We start from the raw sequence: 25,389 nt of genomic DNA on the forward strand, positions 1-25,389 counted from the left end.
ATGTATCATCAAATCTTGGGTGAGAACCTCCTTCCCTCAGCCAGGGCATTGAAAATGGGTCGTGGATGGGTATTCCAGCATGACAATGACCCAAAACACACAGCCAAGGCAACAAAGGAGTGGCTCAAGAAGAAGCACATTAAGGTCCTGGAGTGGCCTAGCCAGTCTCCAGACCTTAATCCCATAGAAAATCTGTGGAGGGAGCTGAAGGTTCGAATTGCCAAACGTCAGCCTCGAAACCTTAATGACTTGGAGAGGATCTGCAAAGAGGAGTGGGACAAAATCCCTCCTGAGATGTGTGCAAACCTGGTGGCCAACTACAAGAAACGTCTGACCTCTGTGATTGCCAACAAGGGTTTTGCCACCAAGTACTAAGTCGAAGGGGTCAAATACTTATTTCCCTCATTAACATGCAAATCAATTTATAACTTTTTTGAAATGCGTTTTTCTGGATTGTTTTGTTGTTATTCTGTCTCTCACTGTTAAAATACACCTACCATTAAAATTATAGACTGATCATTTCTTTGTCAGTGGGCAAACGTACAAAATCAGCAGGGGATCAAATACTTTTTTCCCCTCACTGTAGGAACTGCTCAGACAGTTCATTTATAACCACAAAGAAGTTTATGATTGTTGCAGCTGTAGGTTCATAACCAAGGTACTTGGCAGTCTGTTTTAAATACAAAAGCAAACGGGATGCTGTGCACTGAAGCATCTATACGTTTTAAGTTTGCCGGGTCTAAGGCCTGCAAAATCCAAGCACCAGCAAATTCACACAGCAGAAATATTTCAGCAAAGGTCGAAGATGCACTTTTATTTCAGAAAGAGCAAGCAATTAGTCCTTTAAGGATAGTATCACATTATTATGAATATTTTCTTTGTTTCTTTTAAAGTGTTCAGCATTAATTGATTCATGCACCTGACAATACTTGTTTTGTTTAAATTGTAACTGAATGTTTTGGTCTTCTAAATGCAATTAACAGTTTTCACACCATGTCCTAGCTTTTTTTTTTACATTAACCTGGAATTCTTTAAATAACATCAAATGGTTACAGTATGTACATGTTTACTGACCATATGAATTAACAAATTAATACATTGAATTTAAAAAGATTACATAAGTATCTTTTCCTTCCCACACAACCTGCAAATCCTACTAAAACAACAAAAGGAAAATGCAATAGATTTTGTTTGGTTCATTTCATGGTTTTGTTATGTTCTTTAATTTGTCTAATGCATTTACTATTCTTTTACAATGCATCAGATAGTTTTGTTTTGAATTGTTCTTTTTAGGTTTGCGTTGTAAAATGATTTGTATTTTAATGTGATTTAAAATTTTAAAATCCAATTCTAAAATTTTCTAAACAAGTATTAAAAATGTAATGTTTTTATTTGTAAAATGTAAAATACTTAACCACAATAAACAGCATTTTATTAATGACACTTGTGGAGAGGAGCACTGATTAGTTTCACTGCATCTTTTAGTAGCCCTGCTTCGCAGTAGGGTTCATCTTGCAGCTAAATAATAGACAAACCCATATTTTGTTTGAACAGGATCAGATCAAAAACACTCAGTATTTTAACATACATATATCTGTATGCCAAAAATGAGCATAGAATGCCGTGCATTCATGGGTCACAAGGGTACAAATCACCCCAGCAATGTACTTTCAAAGGCACGACAGCACCAATTCAGAAAACCCAATCCCAACAAAATAGTATCCGCAAGGGTACACAGATTTTGTGAAGTGGATTTGCGACTACTACGACTTGCAAACTGAAATCACAGGGGTCACAGGTATTAGCTGCCGAATGGGGGCAGAATTTGATGCGGATGTTTATGTGCATGGGGTGAACATTAGCACTGCTATACACTCGCCTAAAGGATTATTAGGAACACCTGCTCAATTTCTTATTAATGCAATTATCTAACCAACCAATCACATGGCAGTTGCTTCAATGCATTTAGGGGTGTGGTCCTGGTCAAGACAATCTCCTGAACTCCAAAACTGAATGTCTGAATTGGAAAGAAAGGTGATTTAAGCAATTTTGAGCGTGGCATGGTTGTTGGTGCCAGACGGGCCGGTCTGAGTATTTCACAATCTGCTCAGTTACTGGGATTTTCACGCACAACCATTTCTAGGGTTTACAAAGAATGGTGTGAAAAGGGAAAAACATCCAGTATGCGGCAGTCCTGTGGGCGAAAATGCCTTGTTGATGCTAGAGGTCAGAGGAGAATGGGCCGACTGATTCAAGCTGATAGAAGAGCAACTTTGACTGAAATAACCACTCGTTACAACCGAGGTATGCAGCAAAGCATTTGTGAAGCCACAACACGTACAACCTTGAGGCGGATGGGCTACAACAGCAGAAGACCCCACCGGGTACCACTCATCTCCACTACAAATAGGAAAAAGAGGCTAAAATTTGCACAAGCTCACCAAAATTGGACAGTTGAAGACTGGAAAAATGTTGCCTGGTCTGATGAGTCTCGATTTCTGTTGAGACATTCAGATGGTAGAGTCAGAATTTGGCGTAAACAGAATGAGAACATGGATCCATCATGCCTTGTTACCACTGTACAGGCTGGTGGTGGTGGTGTAATGGTGTGGGGGATGTTTTCTTGGCACACTTTAGGCCCCTTAGTGCCAATTGGGCATCGTTTAAATGCCACGGCCTACCTGAGCATTGTTTCTGACCATGTCCATCCCTTTATGACCACCATGTACCCATCCTCTGATGGCTACTTCCAGCAGGATAATGCATCATGTCACATAGGTCGAATCATTTCAAATTGGTTTCTTGAACATGACAATGAGTTCACTGTACTAAACTGGCCCCCACAGTCACCAGATCTCAACCCAATAGAGCATCTTTGGGATGTGGTGGAACGGGAGCTTCGTGCCCTGGATGTGCATCCCACAAATCTCCATTAACTGCAAGATGCTATCCTATCAATATGGGCCAACATTTCTAAAGAATGCTTTCAGCACCTTGTTGAATCAATGCCACGTAGAATTAAGGCAGTTCTGTAGGCGAAAGGGGGTCAAACACAGTATTAGTATGGTGTTCCTAATAATCCTTTAGGTGAGTGTAGGTCTACTTATAATAGCAGTTTTTACATTACTGGTGAAAAACAAATAAGACTACTCAGTATTTTAAAATACATCAGATTATCATATGCTGTGACATAAACATCCATCTATAAATTATAATGCAATACTCTATTCATAACTATTGCAATATAATCAGGACATTAGCTTGTCTAAATCAACTCAAATCTGCATGTGAAAAGCATTTACGAACAAAATAGAAATCAGGTGTTACAGTTGAATGATATTTCCATTTTAAAATAAATCCTGATTTATAAAACCTTCTATCTATTAACATCAGCAACACCCAATATAATTACGAAGTACAATGAATATTAAGAGACTATGAACCCTCATAATAAAATACACACCTGTTACATGTCATGGTTCTCACCCAAATCCCCCATTGCCTAAATATTCTACTGTACTATTTCATACAGTATAGACAATATAACTGTCAACTATAGGCCGACGCTAGATATGGAAGCTTATTAGTGCCAGAGAAAAAACTGCATTTATAGGAGATAGTGTAAGAGAGTACAAAGAGCAACCAATTAAGCATCTACAGTTCCTGCAACACTACTTTAGTCTAGTGGGTTGGGCTCTGTTTATTATTTTAATAATTGATAGGCAACTTGTTACTTATTTCTTGGCAGACACCTTTATCAAGGGCAACTTACAATATATAAGTGCACTACAAAGGGCAAGAATACAGTTCAGTGCAAGGCAAACATTACAAATTCCAATTTACATTATACAAAGCAATTCAAAGCATAATATATTTTACAACTTCTAATTTACACAAGTAAGTACAATAATTGAGGTCATACATCCTGGAAAGTAAAAGCTAAATGCTGTCAAGATGTTAGGTCACAGTCCAGGGCTACGGGAAAGGGAGCAAGGAGGAAAATGAATACAAGTATTAGTAACGCAAGAAGCAAGGTAAAATGTTGTGAAGTGCAATCTTACAGGAGAGTAAAAGGAATAATATTACAAGTACTGTCTGAAGAGATGTGTCGAGTAAGCACTGGGAGGTCAAGGACTCGGTTTTGACTTCAGTGGGAAGACCACAGACCCAAAACTATGTAAGCAATTGTAGCGTTATGTTGGGTGTATTTGGATAAGAGCATTTGGGCTCTGAGCTGAAGCACTGATCTAAAGAAGACCTCTCCCCCCCCAAAGTTATCAGATTTCCTTAGCTCATCAGCTTGGAACTGGTTTGCATCAAAGTGACAGTTTTGGGGAGGATGGCACCGAGAGAGGCCAAATAGTTTGGAATTCTGCTATGAGATGTCTGGAGAAAGGGGCCTGTAGGTGATAAAAACTCTTTGAAGTGGACGAGAGCCGAAATCCCGACATAGAACTACGAACCCATGGCTCGGCATGGATTGACATCAGTCATAAATAAAGCCCCCCTCCAATAGGACACTGGGGGCTGAAACCGAAATCCAATCTCAAGAACTCAGGGACCAATCACCTATTGATCTGAAAGACTATAAGGAACAGCGGACAGTCTTTCTCTCTCTCTCTCTCTCACTCTCACCTGAACCAGAAACTCGCTGCCACAGCTCAACCTGTAGCTCTGTTGCCAGAACCGGAACCAGAAACCAACCAAGTCTTTGCCGGCAACAGAAGAGTTAAACTGGGAGAAGGAGATTGGGCTGTACGAAGAATTCTTTTAAAGGACTTTATTAAATAAAAGAACTTTACAGACTGCGCTGCCCGCCTGTGCCCACCTGATCAGTGGAGTTTTACAGCTGGACAATTGACTAAGTCGACTGTATACGAAAGTGTCAGTCATTTAAATAGCTATTTGAGTCTTAAGAAACTTGACCTTTGGAACAAACAGGACCCTGCTTTCCTCAAAGACTTCGTCTTCAAGTAACTACGGTGGAACCCCTGCTTACAAAGAAGATTTTGTGCACAACCTTGGAGCCTTCAAACCAGTGGAAAATCTGTTTGGAAACGACTCTACTTTCGCGAAACCCCAACTTCCAGGTGCATTGACTGAGTGGAAGTTCTTGGACAAAGCCGAACCGGACTGCCTTTGTTCCAAACCACACGGACCTCGTGCCGTGTGCTGTTATCTGAGCCCGAAGACAGAGAGGCCTCTCTGCGACAAAGTTCAGATAAGTTTAACAGTTTGGAGTTCATGATTCATGACATTTGAGAAATCAATTAGAAATGTTAATCTGTGATTCATAACTCTAGAATGTGTAATATCATTTAGTTTTCTTAAATATAGATGTGTGTTGCATTAAACGGTTTTGTTGATAATTGTAGAAATAAAATCTGTCAACGCCGAGAAATATCTTCTCATTCCTGTTTAACCGTTTAGTCTGAAATTGACACAAGTTAATAGACATTAGATTATTGGTGGCCCTGCCTATCCTTAATCATTGAATAATAATCAGTTAAGGGAAATTGTGGTAACAAGTAATGATAGGATCTTTCTCAGCACCTAAACGTAAATGAGACTGATATATATATAACGAGAAGTTACCTGACATAAATACTAACCTGCATAGTTATTTAATGTCTGACTAATAATACTAACGAGAGACTCACCTTCGTCTTACTAACCGGTATTGTAGTCAATGTGTTTATAACCTTTTTTGTTTAACGATTTGTGTTATCATATGCGATCCCATGGTCTTTGATTTGGTCACGGAAGTGATTTCTTGATCTAGAGTTGAATTTTAATTAGTTTTTCCCTTTTGTATAATTAGTGTATTGCTACATTTAGTCTTTGTTTTGAATAAATTTGACAATTTATATCTTTGGAATTGGTGTCTGCATCCAATTATTACAGAAATTGAGTTCTACAAGATTACAGGATTCATGATAAGGTGATACTATAAATTCACTTCTTTAATTGAAATTTATAAGTGTACCTTACACTACACAATGAACATAAAGAAAACCTAAGGAATCTTAACTATTACTATAAGAATATATACAAATCTGACTTGCATCCCAAATTTGACATCCAAAGCCTTCACGATTGTCCATCGAGGAAATAAATTAACACAAATCTTACGAATGGAATTTCATTGATTTCACTCTTCAGCGGTCATTTCCAATTAGTTGTATTTTTTCCCCAGTCATAGTGTAGCCACATTTGGTTTCCTGCAGTTAATCTTACAAGAGGTTCTCATTGTTATTTGAAGAACTGACAGATCGCAGATTTTGTTCTTCCAAGTACCAAATTAATGGTAATTTGCAATTTAGGAACAAACCAATTGCAAATCAACCACGCTCGGTAGCCTAGCCACTTTCTTACCCATTTGTGCATAATGATAATAACTAACATTATAGATAACATAACTAGCTTTTAAATTGAACACTTGTATTTCTGATCAAATAGATGTATGGATTTTGGAGGAAATTGTGACCCAAGAGTTTTGAGCCACCTTCACGTAGCACAGTACTACAAGAACACTACCTTGAGTGTCCTGAAGGTTCCTCGCTGCTCCTTCACCAGCCAGTGCTGTGAACGGAGACGAAGACAAATTGTACAAATCCAAAATGTCAACCAGGACTAATCAAAATGAAAGTCAATTTAACAGGTCTGTGAAAATGAACACTGCTTGGAACACACCATAGTTCTAGCAGTCATTTACTTTAACACCATTGAAAATCCTTTTTTCCAGATCACAAGAAAGTCAGTCACTGCAGGCAAAGCCTGGAAGCAATAAAAGCTCAAGCAAAGGGGAGTGCTTGGGAGATGGCCAATTAACTGTAGTATTAGTCCAATTCAATCAGGTCTGTTCCTTGCCCCTTGACAGTACAATTCTCCACATCAGCTTGTAGGACAAGGTCATGTTACTGGAAACCTCTGTAGTGAAGTTGGCCATCAAGCAAAGCCAATTTATGAAGCAGTGCACTCCCAAATTCTAGGGATGTATAAACCAGGTTTATTTGTTGCAGGAGCACCATTCCACAAGCATTGGAATGTCAAACATTGAGGAAATTCAGGGCTTTTGAAAGAAGGGCAGGCAGATCAGAGTTTGTACATCCAGAGGAATGGAGTCAAGTTAAGCCTTTGACAATTCCTCCCCCCACCCCCAATCAAGTAGCATTGGGATTGCAGAAGAAAGCTAGGTTGGTTTCAAGTCAAAGAACAGCATCTAGATATTGCAACCTGTACAGTTAATGTTGGAATGAACCAAGCCATCCAAGCAAGCAACCTAACAAGCTAGTTGGGCACTTGCCTACTTTACAATTTCAATGCCAAAGTTCCAAGAAACCATTGCAGCATCATTGGGCAGTATCATTTTACCAAGGGACTCTGCTTGATGGCATAGCAGTCAGTTACAATACTCTTGATCCATGGCCTTTTGGAATAGAGATGGTGTACATGTACACCATGATTCATTCCATCCAAGCAGGTGTACTCAATGCAGTCAATACACAGCAGCTTGACACATGGCAAGAGGATGCACCATTAACATCACAAATCAAACCCACAGACCAGGTCAGATTCACCATTTATTCAAATGCATTTGCATTTCAAATAACATCCAGTTGCATTGTTGCCAGGCAGCTGGACAGCAAGAGGTTCCACTGCAGCCCTGTGGGAAGAAAGCCAAGCAACAGTTTACAATAACCAGTTCTTGCTTTCTGGCTGGTTTTGCCAAATGGAATGGGTAGAAGTTGGGATTGTTGGCTACACTCACAAAATTCGAAGCATTTGGCAACAAAGGGATTGAAACCCACACTGTGCAGACTGTGTTGGCACTCAACCTTAAGACCGACCCTGCTAGTAAATGGCATGTGGGCCTCCCTGGTTTAGTAGAACAGTTCCAGAACACCAGGCCAATGCTTACCCAAATCACGGTGCTGGGAGGTCTGCAGATCTCTTGGCCTTTCCTGGGCAAGACTTCCTGGTACAGCGCTTGTCCACATTGGGGTCCTCAACCACTGGGATTTCTGGAATGCAGGGAGAAGAGCTTTGCATGTACACTTCTGCTGGCAATATCCCTGCATTAAAAGGGAGGTTCCCCCAATACCCAGCTGGGATTGGCAAGCACACCAAGTGGATCTCAAGTGAAGGACCCCAGAAACTAATAGCCTCAATACACCAAGAAGCCAGGCCTTTAACCAATCTCCAGGGAAATTAAGGCTTCATTTCCAGCACTCACTGCGCCCATCAAAGCATCCTTCCACACACTTCTTGGCTGATGGGGAGCAGACTTCCGTGGAGCACATGAAGTAGATCTACAGAGGGGCATAAAACCCATTAGTCATTCAGAGTGGCGGGTCCAAACATTGCCAATAGCCCCATAGAGCATTCCACAAGAGCCACAGTCCCTTCAAATCTACTGCCTATAGAAGTACACATCCTGGGTCTGGAGAACTCCCACTACATTCAAAGGGTACCCTTCCACCGCTTTCCCCAGGCTGGGAATACATGGTCAATAATAAATCAGATCGACTGCCAAGGGCTATTCAGGCTTGTGTGCTCGAAGTTGCACTGTGCACAGTCCTTCACCTCCTCCTTGAGGTAGCGGTGCGTCACACCATCCATAAACTGGAAGGTGCGTATCTCAAAGCGACGGTGGTGTTTGGGCAGTGGCTGCTTGTGGAGGATGTGCAGGGTAGAGGTGTGACCATAGTCCAGGGGGTTGGGGCAGCTGGGGAACAAAGGAGAAATGCAGTCATTTATTGGTTACCAACAGCACTGCTTCTCAGGTGTCCCGTTAAAAGCCAAATCGATCAGTGCTTCAAAGGGTCAAGTTGGAGCATGTGCTTAAGATGTGGTAAACGGGATGCACAGCACACATATGAAAGATACTGCTACCATCAGCTTAACCCCCTCTGATGTAGTCATGCCCAAGAACACCTCCAGTGGAACAGTTCCAGGTCTAGCACTCACCCCTCATAGATCAACACCCAGACAGCCTGTGCAGAGCGGGGGTAGGCAACACAGTAATGCACCAGCAGCACCAGGCTGGGGTCAGGGGCATTCAGCAGCTGCACCTCCAAGAAGACTGGCCTGCCCAGCAAGAGCCGCAGGGGCCGGTGGTACTGAGGGTAAAACCGGCTGTACGTGTCATCTGGGGGGGGGGGGGGGGAAGAGAGAGAGAGAGAGAGAGAGAGAGAGAGAGAGAGAGAGAGAGAGAGAGAGAGAGAAAAAGACAGCAGTTGGAGGCGGAAGCTTGGACAGAGGAGGAAACCACCCACCTTTAATCCTAGTCCGCAAGGATCCCATGCTCACCTGTGGCAATCCTGAGCTGCACCCCAAACACTCCATGGGACAGAACTGCATTGGGCAGGGAGGGGTTTTTCACAAGGTATCCAGCGCTAGCCAAGTTCCCCTCTGCATAGCGACACTCCACCAGCAGCCTGCACACAAAAGGGCAGCTCTGCACAAGGGCCTTCAAGCAAGGCGGCTATGGTCCAGCTCAACATGGAGCTCCACTTCACTTACTACAGGGACAGCAGGCTTTGGAATCCTGGCATGTAGAGCACACCTGCATGTCCACAAAGAGGCAGGTGGCACACCCAATACGCGCCCTTACCTGAAGGGACTGTCCCTAGTGATGACTCCATAGTTCAGGCTATTGCGCCGGGCCAGGGCCATCACTTCAGCCAGGTAGATCGTAGTCTCTCCCACCACCTAAGAACACAAGGGGTTATTTCAAGCAACACAAGCCAACCGGATGGATCCTGAATGACGACAATAGGCATTTTACTGGGTAGCTCCTTGCTGCAGAGCGCAGCGTGAACTGCAGATCCAGCGGCTTTGAAGACACCAGTAGCTTTACTCACAAACGCATGGGTTCCACAGCCAGTCACAGGGAACTTGAAGACCGCAAAGTCCGCTGTGCAGATGACCGGGATGCAGGACTTGTTGCCAGCAATCACCAGGGAGGCAGGGTCCACATGGGGCACAGTGATAGTGCGGTGGACCACAAAGACAAAGTGCCGGTCAGCAGTGCATTCTAGGAGAGGGGGAAGCACAGGGAGACTAGGCTGTCAAAAAGCCCCATTACTGAATTGCAGGTATTCCAGCACCATCAAATGGACTGGATCAAAGCACCATTCCAGCTGCACTGAAGTCCAGTCCCTTTCTAACCAGTTCTCTACCTTCCAAAACACTAGCCTTGATCACAACAGTAGAACTGCCAAGACCAATGCAATGGCTTTCACATGAAGTTACTCTGCAATAAAGATGCAGTTCCCAGTTCTTGACCTGAATGCTAGCAGCAAATTACCAGAGTGTACAAAAGGCAGGATTGCAATAAAGTCAATCCAGATTCACCAAGAACTGCCAGAAACCATGAAGCGAACAGTCGAATACCATTTAAACAGGATGGTTACTTTTAAGCAGTCATTGCTCCCAACATATGGAGTCAATTCAGTCTGCAGCCCTTACCTGAAGGACACTAGATATGAAAAACAGGGGATGTGCGAATTAGCAGTGCCAAGCATGTAGCCCATCCACTTCAGGTCATTTGCTAGACCAACCAATAGTTCATTTTGTGCTACTTCTTTATACCATCCCAGCTGAATGTTGCAAGCATACAGTTGTCCAGATTGTACACCATTTATAGAAAGGCCATTACAACTGGAGATTCCGTTGTACACAGACCAGTTTATAGGCAAATGCCATTCTGGTAGTGCAGATGCTTCATACACAACTTAGAGGATAAAGCTACCATATTAGGTCTGCTACTGCCGACAGCTCCTAGCAGGTCATCATAATCGTCTAGTTAAGCCTAAAAGTCAAGCATCTGCAGTGCTAAAGGACAATCTTAGCACGGTCATTAACCCCACTGAAGAGGAGGAGTTCTGCCAATAGCCAAGCATTTCCTTCAACAGCACAGCTTTGCTAAAGGGAAGTTGCACGTCAATGCCTGGAGCAGAAAGGTAGCTGGAATACAGACCTAAAGTTACACAGCACTATCCCAAGCCTGGCCAGCCAAAGATTGGCATACATACCTTCCAGGGGATAGTAGCAGAGGCCAGTGTCAGGGTCTACACAGCAGCCCTGGGCAAGGCAGGCTCTGGAGCCTGTTCTCCTGGGACCACAAGACACCTGCTGGCTCTTGGGGATCTGGCATCCTGCAAGGTACAAAGAGCAACCAATTAGGCATCTACAGTTTCTGAAGTGGAGGAAGGAAACCTGGCTTAGAGCCATTAGTGCGCCCCCAGACCCCTGCATTGAATCATCCTTTTGGATCCAAGAATAAAGCCAAGGACTCACCTTGCTTTGGCACAGGTCGTTTATAGGGGCAGGATACCTGGATCTCTGCTCGCTCTCCCCCACTAGTCAAGTAAGCCACCTGGATAATGTACCTCTCCTCCTGTGAGGACAGAGCACAGGGAAGGAGTACATTGAAGGAGCAGAGGATATATACACCTGGAGGCCTGATGGAAGCCACTCAAACCATTACAGAAAACCCATGGCATGCCATGGGTCAAATTGTACTTTGCAATAGTGTGCTTACCACAATCCTAACATCACAGGCAGTGTAGGGGATGGTCAGGATGTTCTTACCATCCTTCTTCACCAAGCCATAGCCACAGTCCTTGGGGGTGTGGAGCACAGGGACCAAGGTTTTGGAGGAGTCTACAGAGAGGAATTGAGAACATCTGCTCAGTCTTTGGATGTGTATTGGTTCAGAGATGCTGTAATCTGACATTTGCAATACTGGATCTGATCAGGTCTAGAGAACCTTCACCATTTCAGTCAGGGTCATTCACCCTTCAACTGAAGCTCCAGTAGATGGACTCCAGGTCAAATGGCAGATCCATGCATTCACAGAAGGAATAAGCAGAAGCCAATCTACGGGACTAAAGGATTGTTGCATGCAAGTGCAATTAGCAGGTCCAAACCAATAAAGAGCCTGGTTTCAGGGCTTCCTGCAGCTTAGCTGTTCAGAAGTCGGGTTGGCAATCCTCCCCATTTCTGAAGTACAAACCCAGCTCTCACCCAGGATTTTCACAGCGGACAGAGGACCAGCAGGGAACTGCACAGTCATGCACGCATCACTGCAGGAGATGGACAGGCCTTTGGGAGGTTCAGGCGTTGGAGGGGTGGTCACTGGGCAAGACACAGTGGTCACAAACTGCCTCTTCGATACTCGGTCATAGTACTGGAGGTTCAGTGCTGCATGAAGCCCGTTGTCCTTCCTCTGTGGAAAGGGATTAGAGCCCAACATGGTCAGTCTTAAAGGCTCCTTTGAAACCGCAATACCCCTTTAGATTTTGAATCCATTCTCAGGGTGAGACCTTAAGGGTGAACAGGGACTTTACCAGTCTAGACACTGCAGGAAAAGTTACCCAATTGTACTACTACTACTACTACATTGAAAAGCACAGCACTCACAAATGAAGTCTGTTATTCTGTGGTAAAATGTTGCAGCCTTTAGAAAGCAGTGGGGACCTTCCCTTACCAAAGTCTGTACATAGCAGCCCTTGAAGGATGCCATCAGCTCCAAGCTGCCATTGCTTTGCTTCACAGTGTGCTTACAGGACTTGGGGAGCTTCAGAACTGGGAGTAGTCTCATTCTGGCTGCAATGGGGTATTCAAAATAGTTACATTAGGCCAGGAAGAGGCTTCAACACCTCAAGTGCCCCCCTTTGTTCACACCAAGTTACACCCAACCCTGCTCAGAAGCATCACCCCACCCCTTTCAAGCATTTAAAGTCAGAGTTATGCAGTGACATTTGATCTCAGCTACCGAGTGTGAATCACCTTTCTGCAGGAAGATTTGCGTGTAACGCTGCAAGAATTGGATCAACATGTGGCCCTCCCTACAAGAGACACTTGGCTGTGGAACTTGGGTCAGGTCCTCTTCCTCAGGCTTGGAGTCCGAGCCTTCAGCATCATCTGGGAGGCCACCAGCACCAGCCTCGTCACCTGAGACAGACCAACGAAGTTTAGCACTGGTCATTTATCCCACACCATGTGGTACATTTTAAGTGCCTTTGATTAGACGTGCCTTGTGTGCAATGACTAAGCAAAGGCCCTTCGACTTCACAACCATTTTCCACAGACAGGGTTTCCCCCCCTCATTAACCACACCACTATGAACAGCTCAAATGGATTCAACCATTGCCAGGAGTGACCCACCCTACACATTTCTTGCTCATGTACAAGGAAAGGCTGCCCTACATCAAGAGCAGGGGTGAGGGTCACAGCAAGGACCAATTGGAAGAACAGATGAACGCACAAGCAGTCCAAGACCAGAAATCGGCCAATCCTAACAGGTTTTGCCTCCATAGCACCTTCCGTTAAATGCCAGTCAGAGTCCATCTCTGTAAACAGCAAGGTGGCATCCTCCTCATCTGGGGAGAGGACACGGCACATTGAGGAGTAACCCAATAGGAGGATATAGTTTTGCCCCCATGCATTGGGCTGGAATGCACATCACCTTTCAAACCCTGTTTAAAGCAGCTACTTGTACAGATTCAGGATGAAGATCAAGAGCAGTGCAGATTGAAGGAGGAGGATTATATGCATCACCATGAACACAAGGCTAGGGAAGAACATTACCCATTTGCCCAGCATCACCATTAGACCCATGGAGATCCAGAGGAGTGTAGTCATCCAAGAGTATGCCATCCCCATCTTCATCAGCTTCAGCCATTTTCTTCTCCCTGCTATACAAGTCATCCTCAGTATCAAAGTCAGCTCCACTCTCCATTTGAGCATATGACAAACCACAGAAGACCCATGGCCCCAGCAAAAACAGCACTAGCTTTCCTCCCATACACAACATGCTGAACATCAAGATGACCAAAAGAGAACAATAGCTTACTGCCCCTAGCAGGTTTATATACTGATGTACCTTATCCGATTATGGCAAGGGCTTGCAAACAGCCATGGTCCAATCACCCGGCCAATCAGCTGTCTCGGCTCTTAATTGGCAGCATTCTCACACACTCATGGAGGCACGGGCATTTTCTTCTGTTGCCATGTCAGTCTGTCTGATTGTCTGCCTACCTGCCTGCCTGTAAGACATACCGCACAGCAAATTCACAGTGCCAACATGTATTTAGAAGGCAGCAAAACTTGTAGTATTTAAGAGAACAAACACAATACAAGAGTGACAACAAAACAGCAAAGAATTAAGAATTATATCTGATCTATATATTAATGTTTCCTCTATGTTTGTGCAGTTCATCATACTCGACTCAGCTGCTCATCCAGTCACTGGTCCTCTCCCTCCTGGACTACAGCAACTCCCTCCTGGCCAGCCTGCCTGCAACTACTACCCGAATTTATATATCATTTACTGTGTATCTCAAATACACTTGTGTAAATTGGAATTTGTAAAATGTATTATGCCTTGAACTGCACTGTATTATTGCACTTTGTATTGCGCTTATATTTTGTAAGTCAACCTGGACAAGGGCATCTGCTAAGAAATAATGAATAATAAATAATAACAATAATATTGCTGTATTGTTCCTGCTTTATGGCATGCAGGTGTTTCTTCTTAAAGGTGGAAGTTAACAGGCAGTGATACAGGGGTCGATGAACTTACACCCTTTGAGCAGAGAGTTGCCTCTCTGGATTAGTATCTGATGCTGTGGGAGACTCAGATTTACTACCACGAAGGTAACTAATTTCCAATTTGTTTGCTTAACTGTGGTACACATAGCTTACCAGCCTGCATTTCATTTTCAAATGCATGCAATGTAGCTGACCAAAAGTACACCAGAGATTTTACGTACCCATGAATAAGGAACAGACTCAAATCTCAGTTAACATGTGCCTGTGTTTATTTTGATTTATATGGTGCAACAGCAGGAACGTCCGCCCCCCCGGAGCAGCCAGGGCCCATTGTGTCCGGCGTCTCCAGTGTCTCTGGCGTTTCCAGTGCTCCCCCCAGTGCCGAGGCCCGTCCGTCTGGCCACGTCTTGACACAAATCGTTATGGCCATCGGAGAAATTAACAGTCACCTGAAAAATATCACTGACGCAGTCACAGACATAAGCCACTCATTAAAGGAATTGGTCAAAAAATTAACTTTGTCTCTGATTACCATTTATATTGTCGCAATCACATGTTGACGGGCCTGAATGGTTTGTTGATTGGTCCTGGGTCGGGTCATCTGGCGGTGCCGCCACCTCACCAAGTGGTATGCCGTGCCTGTGTGCGACATTGTGCAGCTCAGCACAGGCCAGCACGATGCGGCACACCTTGTCAGGGCGCTATAACAGCCTCCCCCGGTCCTGTCCAGGCAGCACCACCGACATTTCAGCTGCCCAATCACCCGCTCTACTACTGACCGAATGTGAGAATGGGCATCATTGTAGCTGCGCTCTTGGTCAGTTTGTGGGTTGGTGAGGGGGGTTAACAGCCACGTCTTTAGTGGATAACCGCGGTCTCCTGATGGGCAGTTGAATAATTAAACAGCAAAAACAATAATAAAAATAAAATTAAATAGAACCATAACTTTAAATGCATCGCTCACCAAGAAGCCACCCATCGCGCACCCTGCCAGCTTGGAGCCTCATCCCAACCATGCTGTTTGTAAAGATGTATGAATCATGGGTTGACCCAGGCCACCTTGCTACAATATTTGTTAGGCGCATTTGTGCATCACATATTATCTGCACATTTATTGAATGGAAATGTTTTCGATTCACATATGCAAATTCTTCTTCAGATGGCGCTTTTATAGCAATGTGTGTGCAGTCGATCGCTCCGATTACATTAGGAAAACTGGCTATCGCTGCAAATTGCGCTTTAATGTTTGGCTGGTCTACTGTATCGTATGGGAACCTTATATAACTGATAGACATGCGGATGATCCCGTCCCATACAGCCGGCATTGCACGGCTCAAAGACGACTGGCTAATTCCTGAGCAGTCTGCCAGTTCCCTTTGGAACGAACCAGTTGCCAGGAATGTAGGGGAGCGGGTAAATGCGCATCTCCTTGCTGTCTCTCTCTCCAAATCCGGACCCAACTCAGCACAGAGCTCCAAGAGGACAGCCCTTGGAAATCTGAAACGGCTGATAAGCCAGTCAGCATCGTTTGCCAGAAAATCATTGTGGTCCCTAAAAACTCGTTCTCCTCGGATTCTGCCATGAGCAAAGTCCTCTAATAAGGCCAACGCTGCCATTGCCATAGACTAAGGGTTGTATCAATCTGCGCATGCTTTTATATGTTCTTACTTACTTGCATAATTGATAGAATATTCCCGTAAGGCTCGTGTGACAATAGTATTTTAATTATTTTATAAATTGCAAATTAATAGCAATGCTTCTCACAGGTGGTGGTGCGATAGACTTGTACAACAATTCGTAGTGTAATGTTTGCAACTTCACTTCATTGCCTGTAGGAGTCGCCAATTGACAAAAACCATGAGAAATGTACGTACGCCAGACATGAAGCTGGCGTGGAGGAATGCACATTCTTGCGTTCATTTCACTGTTAGTACATCCGACCGTGAGCGTGAAAGATGGCATACGCAAAGTGTTTGTGCGTACGCAGCGTTGATACATGAGGCCCCTGGTCTGTAGCCGTGACACAAGTGTTGTGTGGTATAATCATGGATTAAATCAAAATGTATCTGGAAAAAAACAAAAAAAACATGAAAAAATATTCATATGAAATTGTAACTGAATCATACAGAACCAAAGTTACCAGTTCCACTCATTTATATAAAGCATGATATCAGACACATCACCCCAGCAAGGCCATCCTTAGGTAGTGATCTTTGCAAATTGTATATTTTTATTTTGCTTGTGAGGAGATTTGGCACTTTCCTTCCATTTAATACACACAGATGAATCAGTTACACCTTTCTGTGTACAGACTACAAAGTATGATGGATATGACTCCACAGCCAAAACCATCAGAAACTTTTGGTTTGTATTTCATAACTTGGAAGAGGAAAAAAAGTAGCATTTTCTGGGTAGGTGTTTTTTTACCTGAACAAAACTATCAAGCTTGGAGGCAATTGTTTCTTTGTGCTCAGATATTTACTGATGCACTTCCAACAATAAATTGCAAAGCATTGCATTTGTGTTGTCCAGGTCATAGGTTAGAAATTAATTAACACATACATTATTTAATTGTGTATTTCTTGTTGATGTACATACAATTTTTAATACTTTATGAAACCTGCAAAGGCATCTCATTTTGAAATTGGAAATATTAGCATTGTTCAATCAGTTTGAACCAGCTGTTATCTGCCATGATGTCTACACTTCTACGTTGATGTTACCCTTGCTGTCTCCTCAGCTTTTTTTGACTGGCAGTGACAGCACTTGTGCAAGAGCTTTAAATCTCCCTGACTACAGCGACATCAACGTCCTGAGAAAATGACTTCTGCACGCTCTGACGTTACATGAAGGATTTGGTAGAAGTTAATTGGGGGCATTGTCTATGGTTCAGTGGTGTGTTTTGTTGGCCTGTTATACAACATACAAGTAAAGAAAGGTATTTTACATAATTGGTTAGTGCCTGGTATGCCAATGGTATCTTTCTTGATAAAAAGTTTTTAGTGATATTATTTAGTTAGAAAAAGCCACTGACAATTTCTGCAAACATTCCTGCTGCACTGGCATAATAATTGTTATGGTATGATATCGAATTGACAAGAAAGTGGAGTAAAGTGCCAGCAAACGATTATCTCTGATTAATTTTCTTTCTTTATTTACAGATATTTTCTTTTGTTATTTTTGTAGGATTTGCAGGTGATGTGGGAAGGAAAGGATCATTATTTAATAATCTTTTCAAATGCAATGCATTTATTTGTACTGTAAACAATGCAAAATAAAGAATTCCAGGTGCATGTCAAAAGTAGGGCATGGTGTGAAAATTATAATAATATAACATTTAAAAATAAATTGGTGCTTTATGTTAAATATATCTTGTGTATGAATGTTAACATGGTTTACAGTTCTGAAATCTCAAAATAACTGAATAATGATGTCATGATACACTGTTCTAGAGGAATTCCAAGGAAACGTATAACATTGCCATCAATTTTGGTCTTGGGATGTCAGCTAATAAATAAATAATACTCAGTTTGTTTTCCTTCTTCTGATGTGAGCATGTGGAAATAGTTCTGATGCTCACGTGCCCATTGTAGGCTTTCGGCAGTGGACACGTGGCTACGTAGCCCCATACGCAACAAACTGCGATGCACTGTGTGTTCTGACACCTTCTATCATAACCAGCATTAACTTTTTCAGCAATTTGAGCTACAGTAGCTCATCTGTTGGATCGGACCACACAGGCCAGCCTTCGCTTCCCACGTGCATCAATGAGCCTTGGCCGCCCATGAACCTGTCACCAGTTCACTGCTTTTGCTTCCTTGGACCACTTTTGATAGGTACTGACCACTGCAGACCGGGAACACCCCACAAGAGCTGCAGTTTTGGAGATGCTCTGACCCAGTTGTCTAGCCATCACAATTTGGCCCTTGTCAAAGTCGCTCAGATCCTTACGCTGCCCATTTTTGCTGCTTCTAACACATCAACTTTGAGGACAAAATGTTCACTTGCTGCCTAATATATCCCACCCACTGACAGGTGCCATGATAATGAAATTATCAGTGTTATTCACTTCACCTGTCAGTGGTCATAATGTTATGGCTGATCGGTGTATATGAAGGCTTCCCGAACACGTTTCCACTGGCTCCCCCCTCTTTCAGTTATGGATATATATTTTTGTTTGTTCTCAGACCCATGCATTTACTTTTCTAGCTCTTCTTGATTTCTTGCTAGTATCTGCTGAAGTTGAAGTTGCTGGTCTTCAGCTGTTTTTGCAAAACAAATGCTTACCCCCATGATATCTACCTATCTAAACATAAGACTTGAGAAATATTTGAACATGAGGCCGTTCAAATCAGACCTCAATACCTTGAAATAGAACAGCATTGGAAACAGAGGCTTGCACAAATGCGGGATTGGCCTCAGCTGCACATCCGGGAAGGGATCCGACCACAATGCTTCGCGGGTTCTTGGGGCAAGCGGTTACCTTGGGAACCGAGGAGCCGTCTCTAGCGTGTTCGCCTCCGCCTGACCACGTGACACCGTGACGTACACGCAGCCCGACTTCCGTGTTATGGTTGAGCCTGGAATAACAGAACAACTGAGGGATGCGGATTTCTGCACAGGTGAGCAGTACTCATGTATCTTTACTTAAAATATCTGTAACACACGCATATATTATTGAGACAGCACGGTGTCTTATCGCTACGAAAGGGTCGACGAGAAAAGACTGAAAGTATATATATATATATATGGGCAGGCTTAGCCGATAATGATGCATTCGAGTGGGTTTGTAGTGTAAGTAAATCAGCTAAATTATTTCCATTTATTGAACGGCCCTCGGTATTAGCAACCAGCTTCTTTGCACCGTCTGCTGTGTCCACCTCTGCAGTCTGCGGCTAATCTTGTTAACTTTCTTTATTCGCCCGGTCTCGGTGATCAGCGACAGTAAAGTGATTAATCAGATGTGCTGTCGTTGAAACACCATTTTCTGTGTGTGTATTTGTCATGATCATGATAGGAGAGTTTAGGGGAGCAGAGTTAGGGGAGCGAAGTACGATACACACATCGCACGTTAATCATTATTCGACATTAAATAATTATGCCCTTCATTGCTTCTAACACTGGTAACAGACGTTTATTATTATTATTATTATTATTATTATTATTATTTATTTTGCTGCTGTATACTTTCATTTGATTATGGCATGTGATCTTTACATGACGCTTAGAAATGAAGGCTTGCAGAATGTAGTTGAATTGGGTTTTAGTGCAAGAGTTAAACATCTGATTCTATTAATTAATTTGGCATTTTTTCATATTGCAACACGATTAAAATGGAGTTGAAAAAGAAACCACATGTCATTCAGATGCTTAAGCACACAGATGATTACATGATGATGGAGTTGAATATCAGTCTCTTTCTTTGGCAGGGCCTGATGGTCTGCCTAACGTATTTACTGTGATATTAAATTGCCTTCTTCCCTACGCCCAGAATTTGGCATATTCTCTGTATAGTGCATGGCGTGAACTGGCAAAGTCCTCTCTAAAGCAATTGCTGGGCATTAGGTAGGCAAGGGCAGCATTGTCTTGGACTACAGTTGAACTACATGTCTTGAGACAAATGGTTTCATATTTAGAAATCAAATTCTTGAAACCGAGCTGCAGAGCATGTCAGGTTGCACAATTGAATATATAAAACCATTTGAGAAAACAGAAGCAGAATGCATGCTGTTTAATGTTTGAATTGTTATTTTTATTTACTCCACCCACCTCCCCACCAACTCACTCACACATACACTGGTGTGCTAAAATTATGTTTTGGCTTCAGTAGGTTTTTACTGTCCTGAATACATGGTGTGAGCTTTTTTTTATTATTATTTTTTACTAGGCCTTGGTTTATGTGACTTCAACTGAAGACAAGCCTTATTGCCTGCTGCAAAAGTACAGTAAGGAATCTTTAATTCATGTGCATATCTTTCAATGATAACTAAGTAAAAGCTCAAGCTGAACTAGCATAAACATAGAATAAAAAGCACATTGATTGTTTTGTGAGTGTGATTTTGTTTACACAGTGAAATGCATCTAGGCTGGTCAGCACAGTGTGTGGAGATACAATTCATTATTGTATTTTAGTATATTCTGCTAGACATGTTTGTAAACGGTTTTCACTTTCCCTTTATGTGAATGCTAATACCAAAAGTATAGTTTTACTGCTTTCTAGCTATAATGTGGATGTGGATAATGAGGTCAAGTGTGCTGAGCTTAAGTTGATATAATTCCCATTAATTCATTTTAGATATTTGAAGGAATGTCAGACTTATACTAATAATTGCACTTGATACTTGTTTGCACTCGACAATGGTCATACCTGTGTTTATTACTGTTCAAAATCACAACCTAAGTAAGGTACAGTACTTGCCTGTAAGTCTCTTAATCCTTTACTTAAAGATTAAGCTACATTATAACACTTTCTAGGTACCAGGTTGCTCTGATTTAACATTCTTCTTGATTTTTGTTTTCAAAACCTTTTAACTAGAGCTGCATATTGTTGTTACAATGTTACAAAGTAAGCAGTCATGCCAGTGTCTTGCACTGGGAAAGTACCTACATGTAACATGGGGGTGTAGCTCTCCATGTACCGGGCCTTCTCACCATTTGTGCGTTAGATTTCCATCTGAGATGGCAGGATAACTGTTTTCTGGACATGCAGGACTCATTTCAGGACTGCATATAACTATTCAAATCACATGAGCCCTCACAACCAACGGATCAAAATGGCTTTTCGATTCATTTAGACAGGCTGTTATTCAAACAGCTGACCTGGAAGTGCCATTACCTGTTCATAACCAGTTGGGAGTCAATGAAGCCACATGACTCGAGGGTAAAACGTTGGACATAAGCAAACCCGATCAGGGCAAACATCTCATCTACAGTATCTGTGCCACCCGGTTACATACAGCACTATCCAGCATCTGACTTTGTTCTGGTGCTCCTGTTTCTTCCACTTCACTGCAAACTGTTTTCTCAGGCCATTTCCTGTCAGTCTGGCTGCCAAGAATTGGTGTTTCTCTATTTACAATTAGTACAATGAGAATGAAATACAATAATAATTATGTAATATTGAAAGAAAACCTTATTACAACAGTAAAGGAAAAATCTCTCTTTTAAATCACACATGATTGATAGTGATAGTTGAGCAAGGTGTATCATATATCTGGCTCCCATTACTTTGTTAATTTACACCTAGTACATCAATGTCTTGGTGGAGTTGGATTGTTGAGGTAGCATTGTTGTAGATATATTTAATAATAGTTATATCGGTTTCCTCAATGTGTTGTTTTATTAGAGCTCTGGTGACTGAGTTTGTAGGCTATATATTGAATCAAATATTTATGGATGTGAAACCTGTTCAGTTACTGCAGAAATGATACAGAAACTGCAGATGACACAAAGAAGCATGGAAAGATGTCTGCCTGGAATAACAAAAATAAATGAACAAACCAAGATATGTGACATCATTGAAAGTGTGAAAATGTTAAAATAGCAATGGGCTGGACACATTGCAAGAAGAACATATTAAATATGGACAAATGAAGTTATTGAATGGATCTCTAGAGATGAAAAAATACCTAGAAAATGACCATATAGAAGATATGAAGAGTAAATCATACACTTTGCAGGCTAGACATGGAAAGAGAAGCTTCAGATCGAAGCAAGTGGAAACATCTTGGATAGGCTTTCATACAGCATTGGATCGATATAGGCCGATGGTGATACATACTTGCATACATTTACATATTCACATCTCAAACTCCAAAGTCTATGCCCACTTTTCGAAGAAAAATATTTGATTCAATGTTCTTTTCTTGTTTTCTTGTTATTCACTCTTCTTGAAGCTCAGTTTTGAATGATTCATAAATAGTAAAATGCATATCTCTGAATTTCTCACTTTAAAGCGACAAACTGACACTGATGTCCAACATTCACACTACAGCAGACAATTGGAAACTGTGATTTGAAATATTTAATAATCGTACCAATGTTACATTTTAGTATTCTAAATAATACTTGTTATTCTGTAATCTCCTTAGTTGGTTTTCATTACTGTACGAGGAGGGAATTTGGATTCAGAAATACCAGTCAGTGCTGAAGGCTTCAAACTCTCATTTTCGAAGTGTATAAGTCATAAGTGTGTTTGTCCCCAAAACAGGTGACTTTTATTTAGCAAACTTTATCTTCTGTGAAAATCATTACATGGCTATTGATGCATACTTTTTGTTAGCAGCTGACAGCATGAACTTCACCAATTGAGGACCTCGTATATTTCCACATTTCCATTTTGGAAAAAAGTTCTGGAGAAGCCTAGATGAAAAGCAGGATAGCTACAAAGGACTATAGTTGGACAGAAACATACTTTTGCCAAAAATGTGCCTGATATATACTGCATGAGATATATTTTGGATCACTTACATTTACCCACATTATGGAGGTGGAGTGGTAGGTAGGCAGGCACCACCACCTGCCACAAAAGACTGGTGACAATTTTACATTCATATGGATCCTATCAAACAATTATAGTGTGGGTAGCCTTCTGTGAAATCCACTCAGTGTAATATTGACATACCTTCCAGTAGAATTAGCTTCAGTAAAGTAGGAAGCTTGGAGTGAGGGTTTTTTAATTAATTTTTTTATTTGAGTTCATTTATTTTTAATACCAGCACAGAATTATGAAAGCTGTTATCATGTATGCGACATATTTATACTGTCTTTGCAGTGCATCAAACTACTTTTATTGTAATCGCAGCTTATAGGCACGTTGCTTTTCATGTGATGTCCACTGTTGTGACTTTCAAATAAGACATGACTACTAAATTTACTCAGGCTATATCAATTTTGACTTTTGATCTAAACCAAGTAATTTTTTTCACGCAAAGTATTATGCGTTAAATGTCCTTTGGATTATTATTTTCTTTTGGAAATGTATCCAGTACAGTGTGTAGCAGATGTCTGCATGTTTTTCATGCTGACACCTCTCTGTGTTTCGCTGGCTCTGGGAACACCTGTACAGAGTTGGGTTTGGCGTCTGTGTCAGCTTGGCTTACACTTTCAGCTGTGGGTTGGAGTTATTCCAAAGGATTGTGATCAGCTGGGAGAGTTTCTAGCTGTATAAGCAGGATTAGAGCTACCGGGTGTTATTCAGACGTCTTCCAGGTTTCTTACCCCCTCCTGGTGCAATCTGCAGTGAACCACTTACCACTTTCATTTGTCTCTTTCGTTTCTTTTCAGACCACCACCCCGTGCAGAGGATAGTGGAGAAAACCGTCTTGTCTGGAGCTCTGTGGAAGGATGATGCTGTGTTGGGGCAGCACTGCTGCAGGCCAGCTGGCGCTGGGAGACTCCGAGGGCAGCGTGTATGAGCCGCAGAGCTGCAAAGCATTTAACGGCAGGAAGCTGAAAGAGATTGCCTGTGGGGGACACCACTCTGTTTTCTTGTTGCATGATGGGAGTGTGTACACCTGTGGGTCAAACAGCTTTGGCCAGCTGGGTCATGAAAAATCAGGAGCCAGTCCAGGTAGGTGGCAGTATTCCAATCCCTGTCCCAGTTATACCAATATAGAAGGAATATTGCACAGTACCATACTGCCTGTGAAAGAAACATTTTCTTTTCTTTTTCTAACTGCTGTATTTTCTGAGCATTACTGGAGTCAACATCATGTACATTTTTGTAACTACTTTTATTAGCTGCATGTTGGCTTTTAAATTTACTTCAGAGTAATCTCCCTGTGCCTCACATCTGAAATAAAAGAAAGAGAAAATGTGCAGTCACCAATAATATCCTTGAAGAACCAGTCTAAATAAGGAAGAGACAAATTAAATATTTAGTTGCATGTGGGAGCATTATTTTTCTCATCTGTGGGTGTGTTTTAGAACAATGTCAATCTATGAAACAGTGGCAATGACTTTCTGTTTTTATGTTTGTAAGTTTACAGTATTTACAGTATATATACAGTAAGTTTCTAGCTCCTATGAGGTAGAATTTAAAAAAAAAAAACAATCAGTAGTAAAAAAACAAAACAAATAGGCCCATTTCATGATCAATAATGCTGAATTCTCAACAGAAACCAATGTCTAGTTTTGTCCAGCTATGACAGTCAGTGAACATTTTCAGTTTGATCCAGAAGCTTTGAAATAATTTGCTTTTTAAAATAGGTAGGCCTGCTTGTAAGACAGCCTTCATTTCAGTCTGTCATACCTCAAGATTGATCAAAATGACGAAACTCCCATTTGTTTTTCATCAAATTGAAGATTGTGTGAATTGGCTTTGGCAGCCAGTATTTTAATACAAAAAAAAAAAAAAAAAAAAATCCCATACATAAAAACATGAAAATTAAAATATAACAATTATGAGAAAGTTATCAAATCAAAATAATGTATGATACCTCTTTTTTTTTTTAGATGGAAACTATTTTTCCTTAGATTATTTTCAGTGGTGCTAATTCCATGTATTTTCATATTTAGCAATATAATTGGATTCTTTATATCCAGGCTACTCCTGTGCCCTGAATGAAGTCTTCCACAGTATGACCTGTGTCCATGACTCAAGATATGACTCATTGCCCAGCATAATTTTCAGATTCCTAGTGCTGCTGAAAACTGGCCTGACAGCTGACATTTGGTTTTATAGGGATGGTTGTGGAACAAAATAAACACATACTGCTTGATGTGAGCTTATGAAAACAAAAGAGAGCTCTCTGAATTTTTGAGATCAAAGTATTTTACTGTTTTAAGAAACGGTTAATCGTTGAATGCCTAGGCTTAACAATGATA

The 25,389-nt window shown here is 41.8% G+C and overlaps 3 protein-coding genes across 4 annotated transcripts in view; 1 reads left to right on the forward strand and 2 right to left on the reverse strand.

The window, feature by feature from the left end:
- Positions 1-7,570: 7,570 nt before the first annotated feature.
- Positions 7,571-13,848, reverse strand: LOC136764374 (zona pellucida sperm-binding protein 4). Its single transcript, XM_066718376.1, has 15 exons — positions 13,600-13,848; positions 12,799-12,963; positions 12,497-12,615; positions 12,034-12,235; positions 11,549-11,670; positions 11,305-11,404; positions 11,040-11,162; positions 9,867-10,039; positions 9,617-9,714; positions 9,313-9,440; positions 8,971-9,151; positions 8,587-8,728; positions 8,237-8,312; positions 7,922-8,024; positions 7,571-7,666 (listed from the first exon to the last, which is right to left on the reverse strand). Exons 1-14 carry the CDS (start codon positions 13,832-13,834, stop codon positions 7,927-7,929), a joined length of 1,962 nt encoding a protein of 653 aa, XP_066574473.1. The 5' UTR covers positions 13,835-13,848; the 3' UTR covers positions 7,571-7,666; positions 7,922-7,926.
- Positions 13,849-14,840: 992 nt separating this feature from the next.
- LOC136765080 (putative nuclease HARBI1) lies at positions 14,841-16,178 on the reverse strand. The gene is made up of 3 exons (XM_066719550.1): positions 15,527-16,178; positions 15,185-15,441; positions 14,841-15,011 (listed from the first exon to the last, which is right to left on the reverse strand). The coding sequence occupies exons 1-3, from the start codon at positions 16,176-16,178 to the stop codon at positions 14,841-14,843; spliced, it is 1,080 nt and encodes a 359-aa protein (XP_066575647.1).
- A 2,930-nt stretch (positions 16,179-19,108) lies between these two features.
- Positions 19,109-25,389, forward strand: part of LOC136764370 (probable E3 ubiquitin-protein ligase HERC3) — a 55,200-nt gene continuing 48,919 nt past the window's right edge. Inside the window, exons 1-3 of one of the 2 annotated variants that reach the window (XM_066718368.1) lie at positions 19,112-19,184; positions 20,450-20,507; positions 23,848-24,133. In XM_066718368.1, coding sequence (XP_066574465.1) covers positions 23,908-24,133 — 226 coding nt within the window. In that variant the 5' untranslated portion in view covers positions 19,112-19,184; positions 20,450-20,507; positions 23,848-23,907. Of the gene's footprint in view, positions 19,185-20,449; positions 20,508-23,847; positions 24,134-25,389 lie in introns of both variants that reach the window. The other variant, XM_066718367.1, reaches the window with a different exon arrangement.

The sequence above is a fragment of the Amia ocellicauda genome, chromosome 12, assembly GCF_036373705.1.
Source record: "Amia ocellicauda isolate fAmiCal2 chromosome 12, fAmiCal2.hap1, whole genome shotgun sequence".
Taxonomy (NCBI): domain Eukaryota; kingdom Metazoa; phylum Chordata; class Actinopteri; order Amiiformes; family Amiidae; genus Amia; species Amia ocellicauda.